The 19,540-nt window shown below is 32.5% G+C and overlaps 1 protein-coding gene across 1 annotated transcript in view; it reads left to right on the top strand.

The window, feature by feature from the left end:
- LOC138321203 (chordin-like) overlaps nt 1-19,540 on the top strand; it is a 62,687-nt gene that overhangs the window by 17,363 nt on the left and 25,784 nt on the right. Inside the window, exons 3-6 of the mRNA XM_069264713.1 lie at nt 6,144-6,276; nt 13,938-14,045; nt 14,735-14,861; nt 18,950-19,040. Coding sequence (XP_069120814.1) covers nt 6,144-6,276; nt 13,938-14,045; nt 14,735-14,861; nt 18,950-19,040 — 459 coding nt within the window. The remainder of the gene's footprint in view (nt 1-6,143; nt 6,277-13,937; nt 14,046-14,734; nt 14,862-18,949; nt 19,041-19,540) is intronic.

The raw sequence follows: 19,540 nt of genomic DNA, 5'->3' as shown, positions 1-19,540 counted from the left end.
AGGAAGGAGATACTCACCTAGAGCATATCTATCCCACCCTTAACATGTTGGCATAAATCCATCGACACTTCCGATGTGTTAAAACTAAATAGACAATTAAATTTTGGTTTAGTGCCATCTTAATAGCAAAAGGCCATTAAAGTCACGGATAATTACTGACATGTAAATTTACTTGTAGATCTCAAATCGACAAACAGCACGAGCGCAAATTCACGTGTGCAGATAAAATTACATGCCACTACATCGTCATAATTTGCTCGAACATCTAATTCGGGGTTTGTAAGGAAGTGACAGATACGTTTTACTGAGGTATAAGAGTAGGCGGATTTCAAGTTATACACCACTATTTGACGGAGCAAATGACCATTATTGAAGAAATGGTATTGATTTTAGATATGAAAGTGATATTAACAATGTCCATATTTCATCTTAATATATATATGATATCATATTGCTTGCAGTTAAATGCTTTGTTGTCAAGTAATAAACCATTATTGTAAGAAAAAAATCTGTATTTGTTTTGATTAATGGTAGTTAAAATACGAAACTAAGGTTGGCAGCCTTTCTTTTGAAGTATCCTACCTCGCTTTGGTGTCTTGGGTATCAAACCGAGCTTTCCGTGCTAGCCATAACCGTATACACAATATTTCAGACGCTAGCCATAACCAAATACACAATATTTCAGACGCTAGCCATAACCGTATACACAATATTTCAGACGCTAGCCATAACCAAATAACACTATTTTAGATGCTAGCCATAACCAAATAACACTATTTCAGATGCCAGCCATAACCAAATACACAATATATCAGACGCTAGCCATAACCAAATACACAATATTTCAGACGCTAGCCATAACCAAATAACACTATTTCAGATGCTAGCCATAACCAAATAACATATTTTCGGATGCTAGCCATAACCAAATAACACTATTTCAGATGCTAGCCATAACCAAATACAAACGATTTGTTTTGATGATTCATATAATTGTAAGATAGTCTGCTTGACGCGACTCTTATTTCCTGCTTAGTTGTAATATTTTTATCAAAAAAGGGTTATAACATTAAGAAATAGGAGATCATCTAAAATATATTAGTACGTTTTATCGTCTTTTATACTTGTCAACATTTTCAATTAAAAATAGAAAAATATATTTTAGAGGTTTTGAATTTTCGGCTATTTTTCAACATTTCGCGGGTCAAATTCTCTCTATCATAGTGATGTCCCGCGAAATCGCGAAAATATCATCATCGCGAAACGGTTATACGGTTTTTCAAAATATCTCTTCACGATCGACATTATGTCATTAATTCTACCCTTCTCCAAGATCGACAAGAAATTCTACAAACATATTCTAAAACTCCTTCACGATAAAAACGCATTTGTTCGTATTGAAAGTTTATGAACTTTTGATGATCTTAGTTATATTTTTTGAGATAAAAACAATATCGTCAGAATTCATCATAGCGAAATTTTTAATTAAAACTTCTTATTTTAATAACTAGAATTTAACTGTAACTTATTTGCGAGAAAATAACAATAAATATAGTTACGTAATATACCACGGAAGTTTAAATTTCAACAAAGTATTGTAATAAAGTTTTTTGTAACAATAAAAATGTTTGTATATTCATGTAAGTAAACAAGGAATCGTGTTTTATCTCTGCGTTCATGTTATATTTACAAAAAAACTACTATCAACGACTAGTCGTGTATTTATGCGTTTGTTTTCTAGCGAACATGTGCACTCGTGAAGTGCTTTGTATCCAGAAACTAGATGATTTATGAATATATGAGGTGTTTGATAACCGATTTGCCTGCCAGAAATAGTTTATGAGAGATATTTTGCTTTCAGATTAAAACTTTATTTTCAATGTAAGATTTACATAAATCATGTAGCAGACATTCGACATTAAAGAATATTTAGATAGGTGTGAAATACGTGATAGTACAAATATATTTTTCTTACTCTTGAATACAATTCACTTCACTATTGTTCTACAACAGATACAATGGTAATGCTGACAAACACGGGGAAGTGCTACATTATATAAATCAGTATTGAAGAATCACAGTTAAAATTACATGTAGTCCTACCACATTTTGAACAATTCAGACCAAACGTTCAGGAATAATAAGCGCTTCTGTTTCCTTACTAATAAGTTCTCCCTTCTCCCTGCATTATACTAAGTAACATTTGATATAAAATGCAATTATAGCTATACATCTACGTTAAAACCTATGTACAAAGGAAATGATGATAGCTCAAGGATGCAGATTGACGGATAGGATAAAGATCTAATCCTACTCGAAATGGTGTAATTAATTAATGTTTTTACATGATTTAGGCCCTTCATTAACTCGACAGTATATGTTTTCTATATGCACAAAACCTCATGTAAAGCGTTTAATCGTAATCCACAATTACCAGATAAAGATTTCATCAGTATCATTACTTTGTCTTTGTTGATATTAGACAAGAAGTTTCAGGCTAAGGACAAGATTGATATGTAAACTAAACTGAATGGCGGCTTAAAGCTCGTAAAAGGCTAATATCCTTTGTTCTAGAGCAATAACGACACTAGATACTTCCAGGATCTATCGAATTTCACAGACATAATGACATATATCCAACCGATACTTTTTCGGCATTATCACTGATCAATACACGTTAAGTTATAACTGTCAGACATAAATGGCCATCGTTGTTAATTGAACGTCTAAAAAAACAATACAAACCTGCTAGCGCTGTATGATCTTATATTTCATTATGGGTCAATACGTTTTTAGTGCAGTTCTGTCATATCACCCAGAGGATGTAGTGGAACTTAACAGACACGTTTAAAGGATTATAAATGTAGTCTAAATGTTTAAAACATTATTTTACGACATATCCGAAGGCGTTTTATTACTCAAAACCATTTTATTTTCGCATATGCAGTATTTAGCGTTATTTTCATCATATTCGTTAATACATGGATTCGCGATCAAGTGTTCTTACTGACAAATCGTGCATTCATATATACATGTATGCTTTATACAATTTGATTTTTGAATTTGAGTTCGAGCTCCCGCGAGGAAAATATGCGATTTTTTATCTCTCGTAAAATGAAGTGGATAACAGTAAACAATTATTGGTTACTGCCCAGGTACAAGTGATAATGTATATTATATAAATATGTGGATATCTAATTTATTATGTATATATATAGTCGGACATTATGATTCAATGTATTCTCTATACAAATATTCAAATGCAATATGTTAGCAGTTGTTGCATTAAAACTGACAATATCGTTCTACTGTTCTGCTAGTTTAAAAGTCTGGCTTTCAATTGTCGAATATAAACATAATTGTGAAGTAATTTAATTTAAATGTGATGAATTTCCTGTTTATCGATGATCATATTATGATAAAATTCAATGTGAATTGGATGTAAATCACCATTTTCTGCGATTTCCAGAAAAGACTACACACCAGAAATCTCCCTACCTGTGTCTCATGATGAGAAATTGTCACATTTCCTATAAATGTCTTAATTCCGAAAAGTAAATGTTATTTCTTATAACTGTATTTTACATTTTTTTAAATATATTTTTGTATTACTGTTTCAATATTGTAATGTAGTGAGGTTTCAACACTTTATCCTGAAATAAAAAAAATCCAAATCTTTAAAACAGATCGCAGTATTTTCTCCATAAATAACACTGACAAACTAAAACTGTTTTGTAGAGAAAAGAAATGACTCGTGTTTTTTATTTTAATTTTCTTCCTCTCTGCCGAAATGTTTGGACGACCTCTGTCAGCAGCATAGTGAATGGTAGGCAATGAATTATCACTAATTGTGTAAACAAACTCTGGTGTGGTGGCGGCGGGCGTGAGAAGCCGTGGGGTGTGGAAAGGAGGACAGCCTTTTCATTAGGACTTTATTCGTTAGAATAATTTATCACCACCACAAGATTAAATTTGTCGGGGCTGGAAGGAGAAATTGTTACAGTGTCAACCAATCTAGAGACTTTCACAGACCGCCATCGACTTGAGTTAGGCCGGGATATGCCGGTGCGTGAATAGGGAAGGATTAGAGACACAATGGTCCTCTGAATCCCCCTCTTGATAATATGAATGACATACATGAGTTTCGGAGGTGTGAAAAGGTTCGCCGGTGAACAGATAAAGCTTCCGTCTAATTTTAAAGCTACATGTTTAATGAATATATAAAGGCGCGGATTAATCCTGTCTACGAGATAAGAAGTGGTAGTTAGTTTAAGGAATTTCAAATGATTCAAATTCAGGATCCCTTCTCCTTTTCAGTTGACTTTTAATCAAACTTGGAATGATGTTCAATTTCTTTGAAGTTCTTCCATATTTGTGCTAAAGTGTTTTTATTCTTGTAAGTAAAACATTACTCCTATCACCTAGATTGTTTACTTTATTTAGTCAGATTGGTTTAAGGGATTTTAGGGGCTTTCAGCAGTCTTAGCAAGGATCATCGACGACGAGGACCTGTTGTTATCATGTTAATAAAAGTAATCTTTTATTCTCGTCGATAGATGACAGACATGTATCAAGAAAGAAAGGAATGTTTTTGCATCTGCCAATGTCACCACATATAGACATGTAGCCACTTGATGAAAACAAATTTGCTAAATTTGTTTGAGAAAACCGACAATTTTAGACACTAAAATCGTAAAGGGATTAGGAAAGATTTATGGACGAACCAAGGTTTTGAAATCAAATGCGTCATTTGTAATGAATAATCGATCACAATCTTTCGTTGATGTAATTATTTCGATTTAGTATTTTTCAGTAGTATCTATCAGTATTTCATTAAATAAATACAATGTACGTTCAATAGAATGTCGCTCTCTACAAAAGTGGTTTGTCCACCGGAAGTATTCCAACGGAAGTGGAATCTTCTCAAATATGTCATGCTGCAATAAATTTATTTTGTCCTCCGTTTTATTTGATCTTTCTGTTAAATGATCTAATGTATCTTACATTTCCTTTTCTTGGTGAAACATCTCTACTACCTCTTAATATTGCCGGCCAGTGGTAGGTTTGGTGCACTTGATATGATATCTCAATTTCACAAACAAAACTTTTTTCATATCTTTACGATTTCCAACAATTTCAACAGCTTCATTTTCACAATAACATTTTCTATTAAATTTGTTAATTAGTCAATACGATAAGAAATCATTGACGTAATTGTCTGTTTTATAAATTCAAGTTAACCATGTACGGATATCTGCCTTCTGAGACCGTCAAATACCTTAATGCGAAATTAAACCGTGAAATCTTGATCAAACTCCTCTAACAATATAATCTAAAGTACATCCAGGTTTTCGTGGTTTACGGTGAAGGGTGTGACGAATGAATCCCTCATGCCTTATTCATATCCTCATGAATGCAGCTTAACCTTAATCTGAAGTTAATACCGTGTATAATTGTTGTCTATCCCCGTACTCAATGCGAAAGGACATAACGATTTTGTTGGTGACAAGATCAACATTTCTTGTAATAAAGGAAGTGGTTCTTCGTTATTACTCGATGTCACATCGAATGAAAGTAATCCTTTACGTGGACTTTCATCATCGTCGATCAAATCGAAATTAAAACTTATATTAACGTATATCTTTAACGTAAACGTTACCTAGGGTTTGCTTCATTCTTAAGAGATAGATAAATTTGCAGAAATGATTATATTATCTAGCATTATTATCAGTATTGTGCAATCATTGTATCGACAATTTATGGAAGCAAAACTTGACGAATCAAAAGAACTAAAGTTGCTTAGAAAGACATCACACTATGTTACATTATCATCATTTTTTTTTTCAAAAATTATCTTAAAGATTTTTCAAATATTTTTTACGTATAGTAATATTGTAAAATATGGAACCCCGTACCAATGAAACCGTAGTAAAAACCCTAGAATTTGCAACTGATTTGTTCTTAACAGACTGGGTTTTTAACTATACTTAAAATGAATACAAGGAATTTACTCCAATGGTTCAACAAATATGAAATTGGTGACCCTTTTGATAAAGTTAATTTCAGAGACTTATATGAAAGGTCTTTTATTCTAGTCCCATGGATTTACTTTTATGATTAACGTTGTTTTCTTTGTTGTGCAGTTGATGAAGAAAGGGATTTTACATCATTATGGAAAAGTGAGATGTGTTAAACTAGAGAATGAGTGTCCGCTACCAAACTGTCCTAATCCCGTTCTACTTCCGGGAAAGTGCTGCAAATCATGTCCGGGCGAAAGTAAGTTTTCTGTTTTCATGTTAAGCATATGTATATCTATATATTATGTATTACTGGCTCCGATTTCTCGAAACAAACTTAAGTCCAAAACTGACTTAAGTCTGAAGTTTTCATATAAGTTACATAACGAGAAAAACTTAAGTTTTGACTTAAGTCTGCACATTTGTTTCGAGAAATCGGAGCCTGATACTGTTTATTTTCTTATACAAAAGAAAGTTAAATGAATATGTATTCTCTGATACTTAAAGTTCTAGGGAATAAAATAGATATGCATTTTCTGATATAAAAGAGTAAAACACAGTCCCGTTGAAAATAAGGGATACGACTAGTTTTAATTGAAATTAAAGTATTTAAAACACTTGGGTAATTATGTCAAAAGATCCTTAAGAATTTTTTTCGTCAAATTTTAATATCAAATGGAACCAGTGCTGAAGTAAAATTCCGAAGAAGATCATGTTGTTTTTGGCAATATAGATGAAAAGGACAAATAGAAAATTAGAACAGTATTTTAGAACATACGCAGTAAGGTTACGCTAGTTAGCACAGTATTTTAAAACATACGCAGTAAGGTTACGCTAGTTAGCACAATATTTAACAATATACGCAGTACGGTTTCGCAGTTAGCACAGTATTTTACAATATACACAGTAAGGTTACGATAGTTAGCACAGTATTTTACAATACACGCGGGAAGGTTACGCTAGTTAGCATAGTATTTTAAAACATACGCAATAAGGTCACACTAGTTAGCACAATATTTTACAATATACGCAGTACGGTTACGCTAGTTAGCAAAGTATTTTACAATATACGCAGTAAAGTTACACTAGTTAGTACAATATTTTACAACAAACGCTGTAAGGTTACAATAGTTAGCACAGTATTTTACAATATACGCAGTACAGTTACCTAGTTAGCACAATATTTTACAATATACGGTGTAAGGTTACGCTAGTTTGATTAAAAATAATGGCACTTTTGACACAAAATTCTTCAGATTGCGACGTGAATGATTTACTTGATTTTCTGACGTTTTCAATGAAAAATAGATGTATAATTCACATATAACAATCAGTTTTCTTGATATCATGATAATCCTTATTTTCTTTTTATATCATAAACATATAGTTTCAATGTGATGGAACACTATTAAAGAACATCAGCTTTTCAAATCTCCTGTTTGAAGACTGTTTGGTAAAACCGTCACTTTTAGCATATTTACCAATGTGTTAAAACATACATATATAATGTCAATAATACTTCTTTAAGATCTTAAACTGTAACTTAATATTTCTCTAAAAAATATTATCAGATAATCATTCGCATGTTAAAGGAACATATTTAAGTTTACGGATAAGCGATTCATGTCTGAGAAAGTAGTTACACTTAATTAAGTAAGCGATTGATGCACGTGCGAAAAAGTATGTTTTAAAGTTCATTGTTAAATGATGAGAACATGTCGAACATGTACGTGATATTTCGAGGACACCTGCACTCTGACTCACGGCTAGTTACCAAAATTACCAGATGTACATTTCATTACAAACCTTCCTCTATCGGTGCCACACCTGTCTCGCTGGGGCGGACATCGCTATCCTCTCTAATTGGGTTGTTGACATCGCCTCTACACGTGTGAAATAATGTACAATGGAAATTACACAGAATTTTCCAAATAACCAAAAATCGCCATATTAAAATAGAGATGTCAAAGGAATGCAGATTTTTTAAATAAACAAATTTAAATATATATCCATATTGACGGCATCTCATTAAATTAACTTAATGCTGAGTATGGATGTAAAGTAATTAATACCTTTAGATACCAACCGACGTTGCAAATTGGATGCAATAATAACATCATAAAACCTACCATCACAACAACAACAGTTTGATTATGTTGTGTTTTGATTTCAGTGAGGTGAAGGCAGAGCTGGAAATGCATTCCAAACCTTAAAAAAGTTCACAAAGAAAAATATATGGAGGGTACATGGGACCGATTTTTCCGAATAAAATCAGTTTGATTTCCTAGTAACGACAAAGAAATGTTTTATAATATTCGAATAATTGTTCAAGGTCTGATATATGATTCTAAAATAAATGCTATGAATTGCTCATTTCTCAGAACATTAAGTAATAAGTAAGTGAAGTTTTCATGGTTTACTAAAATCCTTGCGACACCAGAAAAAAATCTCTGATCCTCCACAAGGTCAGTGGAATGTATCAATGGCAATTATGTTTAGGTATGCAGGTCAGTACAAACATATATTGACCGCTGGAGAGGATCTTGTAAGTGTTTAAGCACACTTCCTTCCATACCAAACAGACGCAGACGTCTTAAAGCCCTTTCTTACCAAAAATACCTCGACATCAAATTCAAATATTGACTGAATTTGTCAAATTCTATTAATTGTTTCCATGTTTCAATATTGTGAGGAAATGTTTGCTGCCATTTATACAGAACACTTACTTCTAAATGTATTGTCCAGTTTTCAATAATATCCCCTTGTCATTGTCAAAGATAACTAAGGCGAGATCTTTCACGACATATTAAAACACGTGAGTAAATTTTAAATTGCTTTAAATGAAACCACAATACAAAGAAATAACTCATTATACAAGCAATTGAGGTTTGTAGAATGGCATTGATAGGGTGTGTAAGGGCATCAACAAAAGAAAAATACGATGGCAAATATTTTTGTTTCAGTGTTTGATTTTTTCACAGGTAATTATTCAACTTAAATACAATGATTAAGAAGAAAGATAACAACAAATACAGACATACCAAATGCACTACCAATAGTTTATTATGCTTTTAATTCTAACATTTATACACCTTTTATTCTCAGATAACTAGCTTTGGGATAATCCTAATGATAAATGAGGAGAACAACTTATGTTTTCTCTCTGAAATACGGTGACGTTTCTCCATCAGTACAGGTCTTTCAATAAAAAATCAAAAGGTTTTGCGAGTAAGTTTTCTATCCGTTTTTAGCAAACTTCTTTGATGGGTGCATTCGTTCCGGTATAAAACGTTTACTCCCCTGAAACACCAGGTTCTATCCCCTTGATACGTTTTGGAATCTCCATGACGTCCTTTCTATTATTTATCCATATGTTTGTTATTATCTCCGTATTCCTATTTTTATAGAGAACAAATCATATTAAGATTGACATACATTCGTTGTCACCCTTCCTATCGTAATTCTAATAGACATACCGATATTTTTATAGTTTAAATCTCTCAACATAAAAAATTTCGAAGTATTTGTGGTAGTTTAACAAGACAATTAAACGATTATTTCATTGTGAAACCCAAACAAATCAATACCAGATTGTTTCTGCGGCGTGCGACCTAAAACAATGACGGAAAGGGGTGATAGTCGAATGTGAAAAGTTGCGCAATCATTTTATAGCCATTACGACGTTATTTGGATATCAATGTCTATCAGTAGAGTAAATATAGATGATTGAATAGTGTCAATTAACACACCATACCTGGACTAGACAGACTTAAAGACATAAAGCCTTATGGGTAATTATTATAATTTCCTTTTAACCAGAGAATATCCATTCACTTGATATGTACACTTGCTATATTACATTGTATAATCGAGAGATTAAGTAATTTTTTTTTCTAATTTTCCCTGCTGCTTTGCATAATTTTATAATTTCCTTCTTTGCACATCCAAGAACAAAATAAACTGCTGGCTGCGATGAAGAATTTAATTAGGCGAAAGTATAATTAATCTCATTTTGTATATAACATTTTAGAAAGAACTAAACAGCCATAAGTTGTAGTGAAAATATTGTTCTCTTTCGCTTGTAAATCATGTCACAGAAGGACAAGTAAAGCCATCTCATGTGATGCATTTGTGCACTTTTCAGATACTTATTTATAGCGTGTCATCTATATAAGTCTTTTAAGGGTTTATCTCTTCCCATACCTGCCCGCCGTTTAAATCCCCGGGCTTGTCTCACCGGGAGTGAGAAATAGCGAGTAATAATTGTTTAATGAGCAAACAGAAGGAACTATTGGCCATGTGGGATAACGCCTCGGCATGGGGGTAGTACTTATCACGGAGTGTGTTCCTCGACAAACACTTACCGCCACGACTATTTGTTACGAAAGTAATAGATACATTTACTTCTATGACTCAAAATATACTGGCTTTTGTCGTCAAGTACATATTTGACCGGGGTCAAGTGAAGAATAAATTTCTCAAATACTGCACATGAAAATGTTTGAAGATTTTTACAGAAGTATAGCACCCACTAAGATGTATATATGGAGACTCACAGCAATCGTCCATGTTCTACATATCAGTGTACGATTGGATATTGTCTTACCAGCTGTAGAAGCTTCACTCAAGAATACCACACATGATATAAACGTAATTATGAAAATTAAAAGTTTTGAAGTATTCGTATTGTATCAGTCTCAATGACTTATATTTCTCTAAACAATTCATAATTTATCACATGACTGATCAGTTTTACAATGTGATATATTTAACGTTGTAAGTTAATAGTAATAATATGACCTAGTTACTGCACGAGGAAGAAAAGTCCCATCATATCAGGATCTCATAAGTACTTACTTTTATTTTAACAAAAAAATGACCTTATACCAATAGCTGTAGAACAGGAATGACTTTCATTAAACTTATCTAGAATAAATAAGCCTTTCGTTTTTGTTGTATTGAATTAATGACTTCGATGAATTTCTAGCTATTCATGTGGGACTAAATCTAAATGTGACATCGAAGACGATATTACCATTACTTATTTCAGAAATAGAATAATAGAATAGAAACCCAATAATAAACATCAGTAAAGTGTGATGAAGAGGGTTTTAATGCTTGATGATATATTAATGATCAGAACCTTTATTGTCTCCCTATATATGTCACCTCTAGGTGCCTTACACCTCGCCCTATACAGTATACATAAAGAACATAGCGATGAAAAGAGTATGAAATTGTTTCACATGAAATACATGAGTTTGTACATTTCTGTGTCCCGTAGGTGAGCAAGTTCAATCATCTTAAGTTAATCGCCCAATTAAACCCAATTGCCTGTTCAAACACTTCTATATTATCTTATTTTCATAGCATATAATGGGTATATGGACTATAGTGTTATACTCAGTACGCGCTCAGTCTGTGTTATAATTCTGTACATACGTTTTGTATAAGGTATACTCACTTTGTTACTCTCGGAGAGTCCCATAGTAGGATATAATTAACATGGATTCGATTTTTATTGTACTGCTATACATGCATCATTATTAACTGAAACAGATTGTTCTAATATTCATCAAAGAAATTCCACACGGGGTAAAATATTCAGACGATTTTCTCATTTTAATTAAGTATAACGGAAAAATGTTACATGAGAGTGAAAATCTTAAAATTAATTTTTTTTGCTTGTGAGTAGAAAATTTCTTAAAGGCCCAATCACTGTTAGTGATCATTTCAAATAAAAGTAAAGGTTCAATGTGCTAAATTATAGTATGAGATAAAAATAATATTCAGTCATGCTTGGACTTCATGTAGACATTGCAGAGCTTCGACGGTATCCAATATTGTTATAGACAGACATAAACTATTTCTGTTAACATATACAATATATATTTATAAGCATCACATTGCCAACGCCAACAAATGGCGTATGCCAATATTGCAGAATTATTTGAAAAGACAAAAGGTTATGCGACGTTTGTGTCTAATATTAACATAAAATCCGCAAAATTAATCAAAACGTTATTTATTATTGAAACTGAAAAGGATACTTGAAAATGATTTACGTTCAAAATAATCAAACTGTTAATAAATAAATATATTTTAATATTTTTAGAAATAAATGTTTGTAGACGTAGCTACATATTTTGTATATGTATATTACATTGCAACCCTGTTGGATATTTTCTTGGCACTACTCTTTCCGCCGTATTCAATATGTCAACACGTGCTATACTTCCACCCTCTAATTAGTGCTAATGACGATGATCAGTTTACTATAACTGTAAACAATAAAGATACCCTAACAGGCGTTGTATAAACTCCTCTTCCCCACAGTCTCAACAAACATTGTTTTGGGAGTTTGTGTTGACAGGCATTCGCGGATCCTAAACATCAAGGGTTTTCTTGTTTAGATATTGTCTTTCGCCCTTTGTCTTCGTTGTGGTTCATCCCCATTGGTCTATAGATCAGAGGTGAGCAGAGGTCAGCATTCAGTTGTTATCAACAGCAACCACTTAAAATTAGAACTTGAACGTGATATGAAGTTCATAAATATATTTTCTTGGCGTCATACAATTTTCGTATCAAGAAGTCAAAATGGATTTCCTGTCGGGCACAGACATTGAAAATTGCCTCAAGTCTTATTTCACTAGTAACATATTATGCGTACATACAAGTGATATGTTACCAGATAACAGGTGATTGTTCGATGAATCCAGATTTTAACTAAACAACGAGTGGATCTTCAGTATTCTAAAGGGATAATGAGTCCAATTTTGATGAAAACACCTTCATCAAATTGAATAGTTGTGTGTTTGTAAACTATAAAATAACTATAAAAATTAAACATTCTCTGTTATATTGTAAATGGCAATCAACAAGTTAAATATTTCTTCGCTATATTTTCATAGTACAGTAAATGGTGAGTAGAGTTTTTTTATTACTTTAAACCAATTGGTTTATAAGTACAGTGCATAAACAATATATTTTCAAAAGTGAACTGTCCTGTATTTGAAAGTATATATCTTACCAGTGTGCTAATACTATAAATTTAATCATAAAAAGACGTTCTTTACAAATAGTGTTGGTACTCAGATATCATCGGTTATTCTTTGCATTTTCTTTTACATTAATCTTGAAAAAATTCTAAAAGTGCATGTCACCACTGAATGATACTTAAACAGTTATGAATTAAGATATTTAATTATGACTCGTTAATGATGAGACTAAAAACTAAAAGTGAAGAAATGCCACAAAATGCATATTAAAAGGAATAAAAAATGGTTCAAAAATAAACTAAAAATATTTAACATATTTCAATTATCTATCAATTATGAAATATTCTTTTACAAAACTGTTAAATAAGCTTTACAAGGAATCTCTCTCTTATTTTAAGTACTTTTTTTGATCTGCACTCAAATAACCATATTAACGGCATTTATGTGAAGCATCTAGAAACATTTATTGTCGTTTTAATGCGATTTTTATGAATGAAACACACATTTCAGCTCGCTCGCTGTTAAAGGGTCTCTCGTTTAAAGCTGCATTGAGAGAAGCAGTTGTTGACAAATTACAATAAGAAAGGCGAGCCGATTTTTGAAGAAAATGGTTTAAAATGAAAATAGTGTTATCTAATTGTTCACAATAGAGATTAACGAGTTTTGACAAAGTTTTCTGAATCGTCGGTATGATAGATATCAAACCTATTTCAACCCTGATTTTATGTCAAAGGATAACGTTTTACTGTTAATTGGAATAATTCATTGTTTCAAAGTCGGTTTTATGAACATAAGCAACGTACTTTTATATTGAAATCCTAAGCATTGCTCTAATAAAACATGCTATAGTGCATATTCCCCAATCAAGGAAATAATGCTTTTCAAGTACCTCAAGTATGTTTCTGGCTTTATTTGATTTCAGCAATGACGTTTGAAGACAGATATTCTCTACTTCCGGTGGATTTAGAAGCGGAAGTTGATGCGGCTCTTACCGGAGACGGAAAGACGATAGATAAATATAAATCAAAAAGTGAGTTATTTCCGTGTCTCAGTTGCAATTATCAATATAGGCTTAAAACATAGTTATACGCGTAGCATGTTTCTTGTTGCATCCTTTGATTATTTGAAGGCAAACAAATCAGTGCTGCGAGCAAAATCAACATGAAAGAATGCTTGACTACTTTTTATAATCATTTTGGTTTTTCTTGTTTCCTTGATTTTCAAACTATTTAGTTCGTTTTTTGCTTTCACCTCTTACAAATCTAAAATGTAAATTTATATCCCCTGAAAACATGGAATAAAGTAATAAGGTTATTCCATCTTTGCGTATCTCAGATATATTCTTTCTTGCTGAAAGGTATTGAAGGCTTCATTATTTTGTGAGTGAAACTCAACTTAAGTTTCTCTATTCTCGTCCAACCATACTCTTGACAGACAGACTGAGTTGTATCAAGTGTCAGATTGAACGATTCGACATTTTGTCTGAAAAATATGACGTTACATTTGCAAATGTCACAATCGATACCTTCTTGCGGAGGAAATAAGTCTGCAAATATACAAAGACAGAAAACAAACTGTGATATGATATGCCTAATTTTAAATTTGGTATCGACATGTTGAAATAATTGATATATTAAAATTGCATTCGAAACAATATGGTTCATTTCACTATCTTTTTTCTAGATTATATAGCCTTATTAGTCACTATCTTTTTTCTAGATTATATAGCCTTATTAGTGGGCCGAAACGTCCCGGGGCGGATACCGGTGTATACCCGTGCTGTGGCTGTGGTTAGACTCAAGGTGACCAGTACAGGAGGAATCCAGTACACGTTACGTCACGAGAGGTAATAATAAAAAATGTACACTAAAATCAGATTAAGTAATATAATCACTTTTCTTTAACAAAATTAGAATTCGGATCATCGTTATACTAAGTTATTTTAATAGTCGTTTTAAGATAATTTCATAAGAATCGAATGCAATTCACTTGAAGTAACTCGAAACTTAATCTTGTAAGTAATGAGTTTGATAAAGGCTGACAAAATTTCTTCATTATATTTTGCATTTCGAAAATCTCAGAAGTATGCTATCTAATATGCACTGTTAGCTTTAGATAAAAACAAAAATATGGAAAGACTCAATTTATATTCAATATTGAATACAAATTACGGAATAAAGATGAGTGTTCAACGAAGTTAATTAACTGTGATCAGGTGATCACTATAAGCACTTGTACAGAAGCCAAGCTTGACTTTGACATTGACTAACGGCCACGTCTCAAGTGACACAAGCAATTCATGTGTACCCAACATCCATCAACGTCACCGACGTAAACAGGTGGTTCTGGCTAATCATGCACGTGAGTTTGGGACTTACAAGTCACGTGCATTTAGATAGAAGATGTTTATATTTCTACTCTAAGATTTACACATTGACAATAGCCTGCTCTCACTGCCATGTTTTCGAAAGAAAATAGAACAATATTGAAATGTTGAAGGGATCCGAGTACAAAATATTAATTTTGTTGTATAATATACATGTATCATTTCTTTATTTATTATTCCAATCATAATACGATACATATTAACGTCCTATTATTTATTCACTGCATATTAAAATGACATTGACAATATTTCTATCGCGGAGAGGTAGCGCGACAATTTGAATCGAGACGTTGCGATCGTTAGCGAAATGTACCTATTTTTTGTACCAAAAGTCAAAAGATCAAACAATCGTGACCGTTTAACTAATTAGCATTTTGACAAACCGCGTCGTGCCTGTAGTCTTTTTATTACTCACTTTTGCTTATTATAGTTTACAATAAATGTATACACTAAGCTTCTTTTTGGCTGGAATGTCGATTCTTTCTGTTAGGTCCAACAAAAATGTGTTAATGTTATCAGCTATATTATCTGTATTAAATATCATAATACTGTTATACTCATGAAGGCACACAGTTCTGTAATCTGTATCACGACCGTATGTGATTATCATCACCCTCCGTCAGACAGACACGTTGTGTTTGTATTAACAAAACGGTGAATAGGTTTCCAACATTTACCTGTTTTGTAAAATCAATCAAGCGAGACAGATCGTTCTGTTACAGTGATTAACACCCTGATGGAGTCATATTCAATGTAACGATGTTTTGGCATTTCAATCGAAATGGCATAGAATGTTATGTGTTTAATGTATCAAAAGTCAGCATGGTTATTGGGTAAACACATGGTTTTGGATTCAATAACAGAAGATGAGTTCCAGTGGCGTTCAATTTTTACATTTGACGTTTCTCACAATACTCAGTGAACGACAGTAACCATTAACGAGGGTATTTGAAGTTATTCACAAACTCTAAATATAAAGCTAAAATGTGTGTTTTAACATTCTTTCCAAAGAAAATAGCATTTAGTCTAATGAATGCTGTTATTATTTATACATTTCCCAGTCTTCCAATCTGTATAAACACAGGGTTTCAAAAGTTGCATAGACACGAGTTTTTTCTCTAAGTTAATATCATGCATTAATCATTATTGTTCTAGAGAATATACTCCTTCGGTACTTTCACTTCGCTCGTCTAAAATGTGTAATGCGGCAGTATTTGACTGTCCTAGACTTTGACTTAGAAGTATTGCATATAGTACATCGAATACATTTTATTGTGTACTCCTAAGGAATGAAACACGTAATATTTATTGTGAACTCCTAAGGAATGAAACACGTAATATTTATTGTGAACTCCTAAGGAATGAAACACGTAATATTTATTGTGAACTCCTAAGGAATGAAACACGTAATATTTATTGTGAACTCCTAAGGAATGAAACACGTAATATTTATTGTGAACTCCTAAGGAATGAAACACGTAATATTTATTGTGAACTCCTAAGGAATGAAACACGTAATATTTATTGTGAACTCCTAAGGAATGAAACACGTAATATTTATTGTGAACTCCTAAGGAATGAAACACGTAATATTTATTGTGAGCTCCTAAGGAATGAAACACGTAATATTTATTGTGGACTCCTAAGGAATGAAACACGTAATATTTATTGTGAACTCCTAAGGAATGAAACACGTAATATTTATTGTGAACTCCTAAGGAATGAAACACGTAATATTTATTGTGAACTCCTAAGGAATGAAACACGTAATATTTATTGTGAACTCCTAAGTAATGAAACACGTAATATTTATTATTTAGAAAATTTATTCAAAATAAAAGATGTTAACCCGAATTACCATTTAACATAACGAACCATGAGGGCTAGTGAGGACTGCAGTGCTGATGTGAATCTGAACTAACTTAGGGGTTGTGAACCATACATAGAGAAGACTCTATCTTATCTTCACGCGCTGGTAGAGTCCCTATTTAAAGCTTCCTAGTACGTGACAGCGTCTATATGGGGTATTTCGGAATTTGAACCGTAGGTTGTAATTCCTGGCTACATGTATCGTAGATTGTGAAGTTAAATCGTGTGCAGCGAGCTGTAGCCATTCAGAAGAAAACTACCAGATTGGTACCGTGAAGAATTTTAAGAATACGTTCGAGCATTTTTTACTTGTACTTAAACATGTGATAAAACGCCCATAAATTCTATTTGGTTCTTCCTCTCAGCGCGATCCTTCAGCTTCCATTGATGGAGACGGAAGGCGATGTTCACGGCATTGTTTGCGGCAAAATAAACTTCATTATGCCAGTGAAAGCTATAGGCACTATCTTATCAACACATACTCAGCTAGGAGGTATCAGACTACACGTTGGGATATACTTTGTGCCGTAAAAATATCATCCCCTCAGATCGTAAAGGTGAAATCCTAACGTCATTGGTGGCAGTCGTTCGTGCATTAACGCTCTCACGTGTAAGTCTACGAGAATGTACGGACATGACCCATACATGCAACTCAATACACTCCATAACACCATTTTTACAGATATTCCATTCAGAACATTTTTTTAAAACATTTTAACGAACTTGTACTGATGGTGTTTAAGTTTGTCTTTATTACATTATCTGTGGTTATGTTACAAGATGTTAAGTTAACACATAGGTGTAGTATCTACTTATCAGATATGTGCCGCTGTAATTAAGTTGTCGGATGGTGCGCACTGATCGTTGAGTTTTTAGGGCCTAAGGTTCGCCCAAAGTTTACATGCCACGTCAAAAGTTTGATGAATTGTGCCACAGGTTTAATGTTGTGTTTCTGCACTGGATTTCTTCTCTCGTTTAATCTAATAAGATATCAAATTGATACAAAAACATTATATTAATACTTCTAATGTTTTAACAGTTTGAAATAAATTATCCAAACTATTTTCCAATGTTTGAATTCTTTAAAATTTTTCTGAGTTCTTTTTCAGTGATGGACATTTGTATTCTTATGACTCTGTTTCTGATGAAATATTTAACTTATTAAAAAAAACAAAACTTTTTTATGAATCCTTTTCAAACAGAACATAAGTGAAACGACTACATAGTTACTTTATGTTACATATGAATGTCTGGAATAGACAGAAGACATAATTCAAAAATACCATTTTTTCTTTTAGAAAATTTAAACTTACAACGTTGTCGACCTCTTTATCAACTGTGCTCTTCTATGATCGTTTGTTGCTGAGAAACGCATTTTTTTTCAAAACTGTTATTTATTTTTTTATTTTAACCGTTTATCTAAATACACAACTAAATCTCCATAATTGATAGAATACGGAATAAACTCATTTAGCATTAATTTAAGATTTAAGGAATTATTAGTATCAATAGTAGGTCCCTATGGTAACTTTGAATATGTGCCCTACTGTTGATTGTCTTATTTGCAGATAAAAAGACATTTTATTCAAACAATACATTCTTCCGTTGTGTCTAATTATAACGTAACCAACAAATTATCGATATCAATTCATGTCTGTGTTTTTTATTTGTTCGCACAGATTAAATCGACCGAAATCCATTCAGGTGATAGACAGAAACGGAAACGTCCTGATACAGAAGCGCCTGGACGCCCCTTCAGACGATAACAAGGTATTTTATGAACGGAGAAATCAGGATTACTAAGATGGAAAGTGGGGTATGCTATCACAGATAAGGACAGGCAACACTGATAGAGAAAGATGTACATTGTTTGCATTAGAAAAGTTTTTCGATTTTTCCAATTGATAGAACAGCAATGTAATTATTTAGTTACTGCCATCATATATATCGCAGGGAGAGATTGTGTTATGTATGCTCTGGAAAAGTCGTTTGAATTTGTCTCAATTGAGAGAGCTTAAGGTTTATTTCGTTACTGCTACACTGAAAGAGAAAGTTCTACATTGCTCAAAAAAGTATTTTTTTCTCTCCTATGCGTATAAGAGCAATAGTTTTATTTCGTAAAAGTTGCCATAACATAACAGAGTATGAAGTTATTATTGATAAGAAACCAATACCAATTTAAAAAACTTTTATTTAAATAAACAATATAATTATCGTTTTCTTGCAGGTTTACACATAATCTTGGTCAAATTATAGTACCTAGTAGATAA

This window comes from Argopecten irradians, chromosome 1 (genome assembly GCF_041381155.1).
Source record: "Argopecten irradians isolate NY chromosome 1, Ai_NY, whole genome shotgun sequence".
NCBI lineage: Eukaryota > Metazoa > Mollusca > Bivalvia > Pectinida > Pectinidae > Argopecten > Argopecten irradians.
The sequence above is the reverse complement of the archived record's forward strand: the minus strand, read 5'-3'. Positions and strand labels throughout refer to the sequence as shown.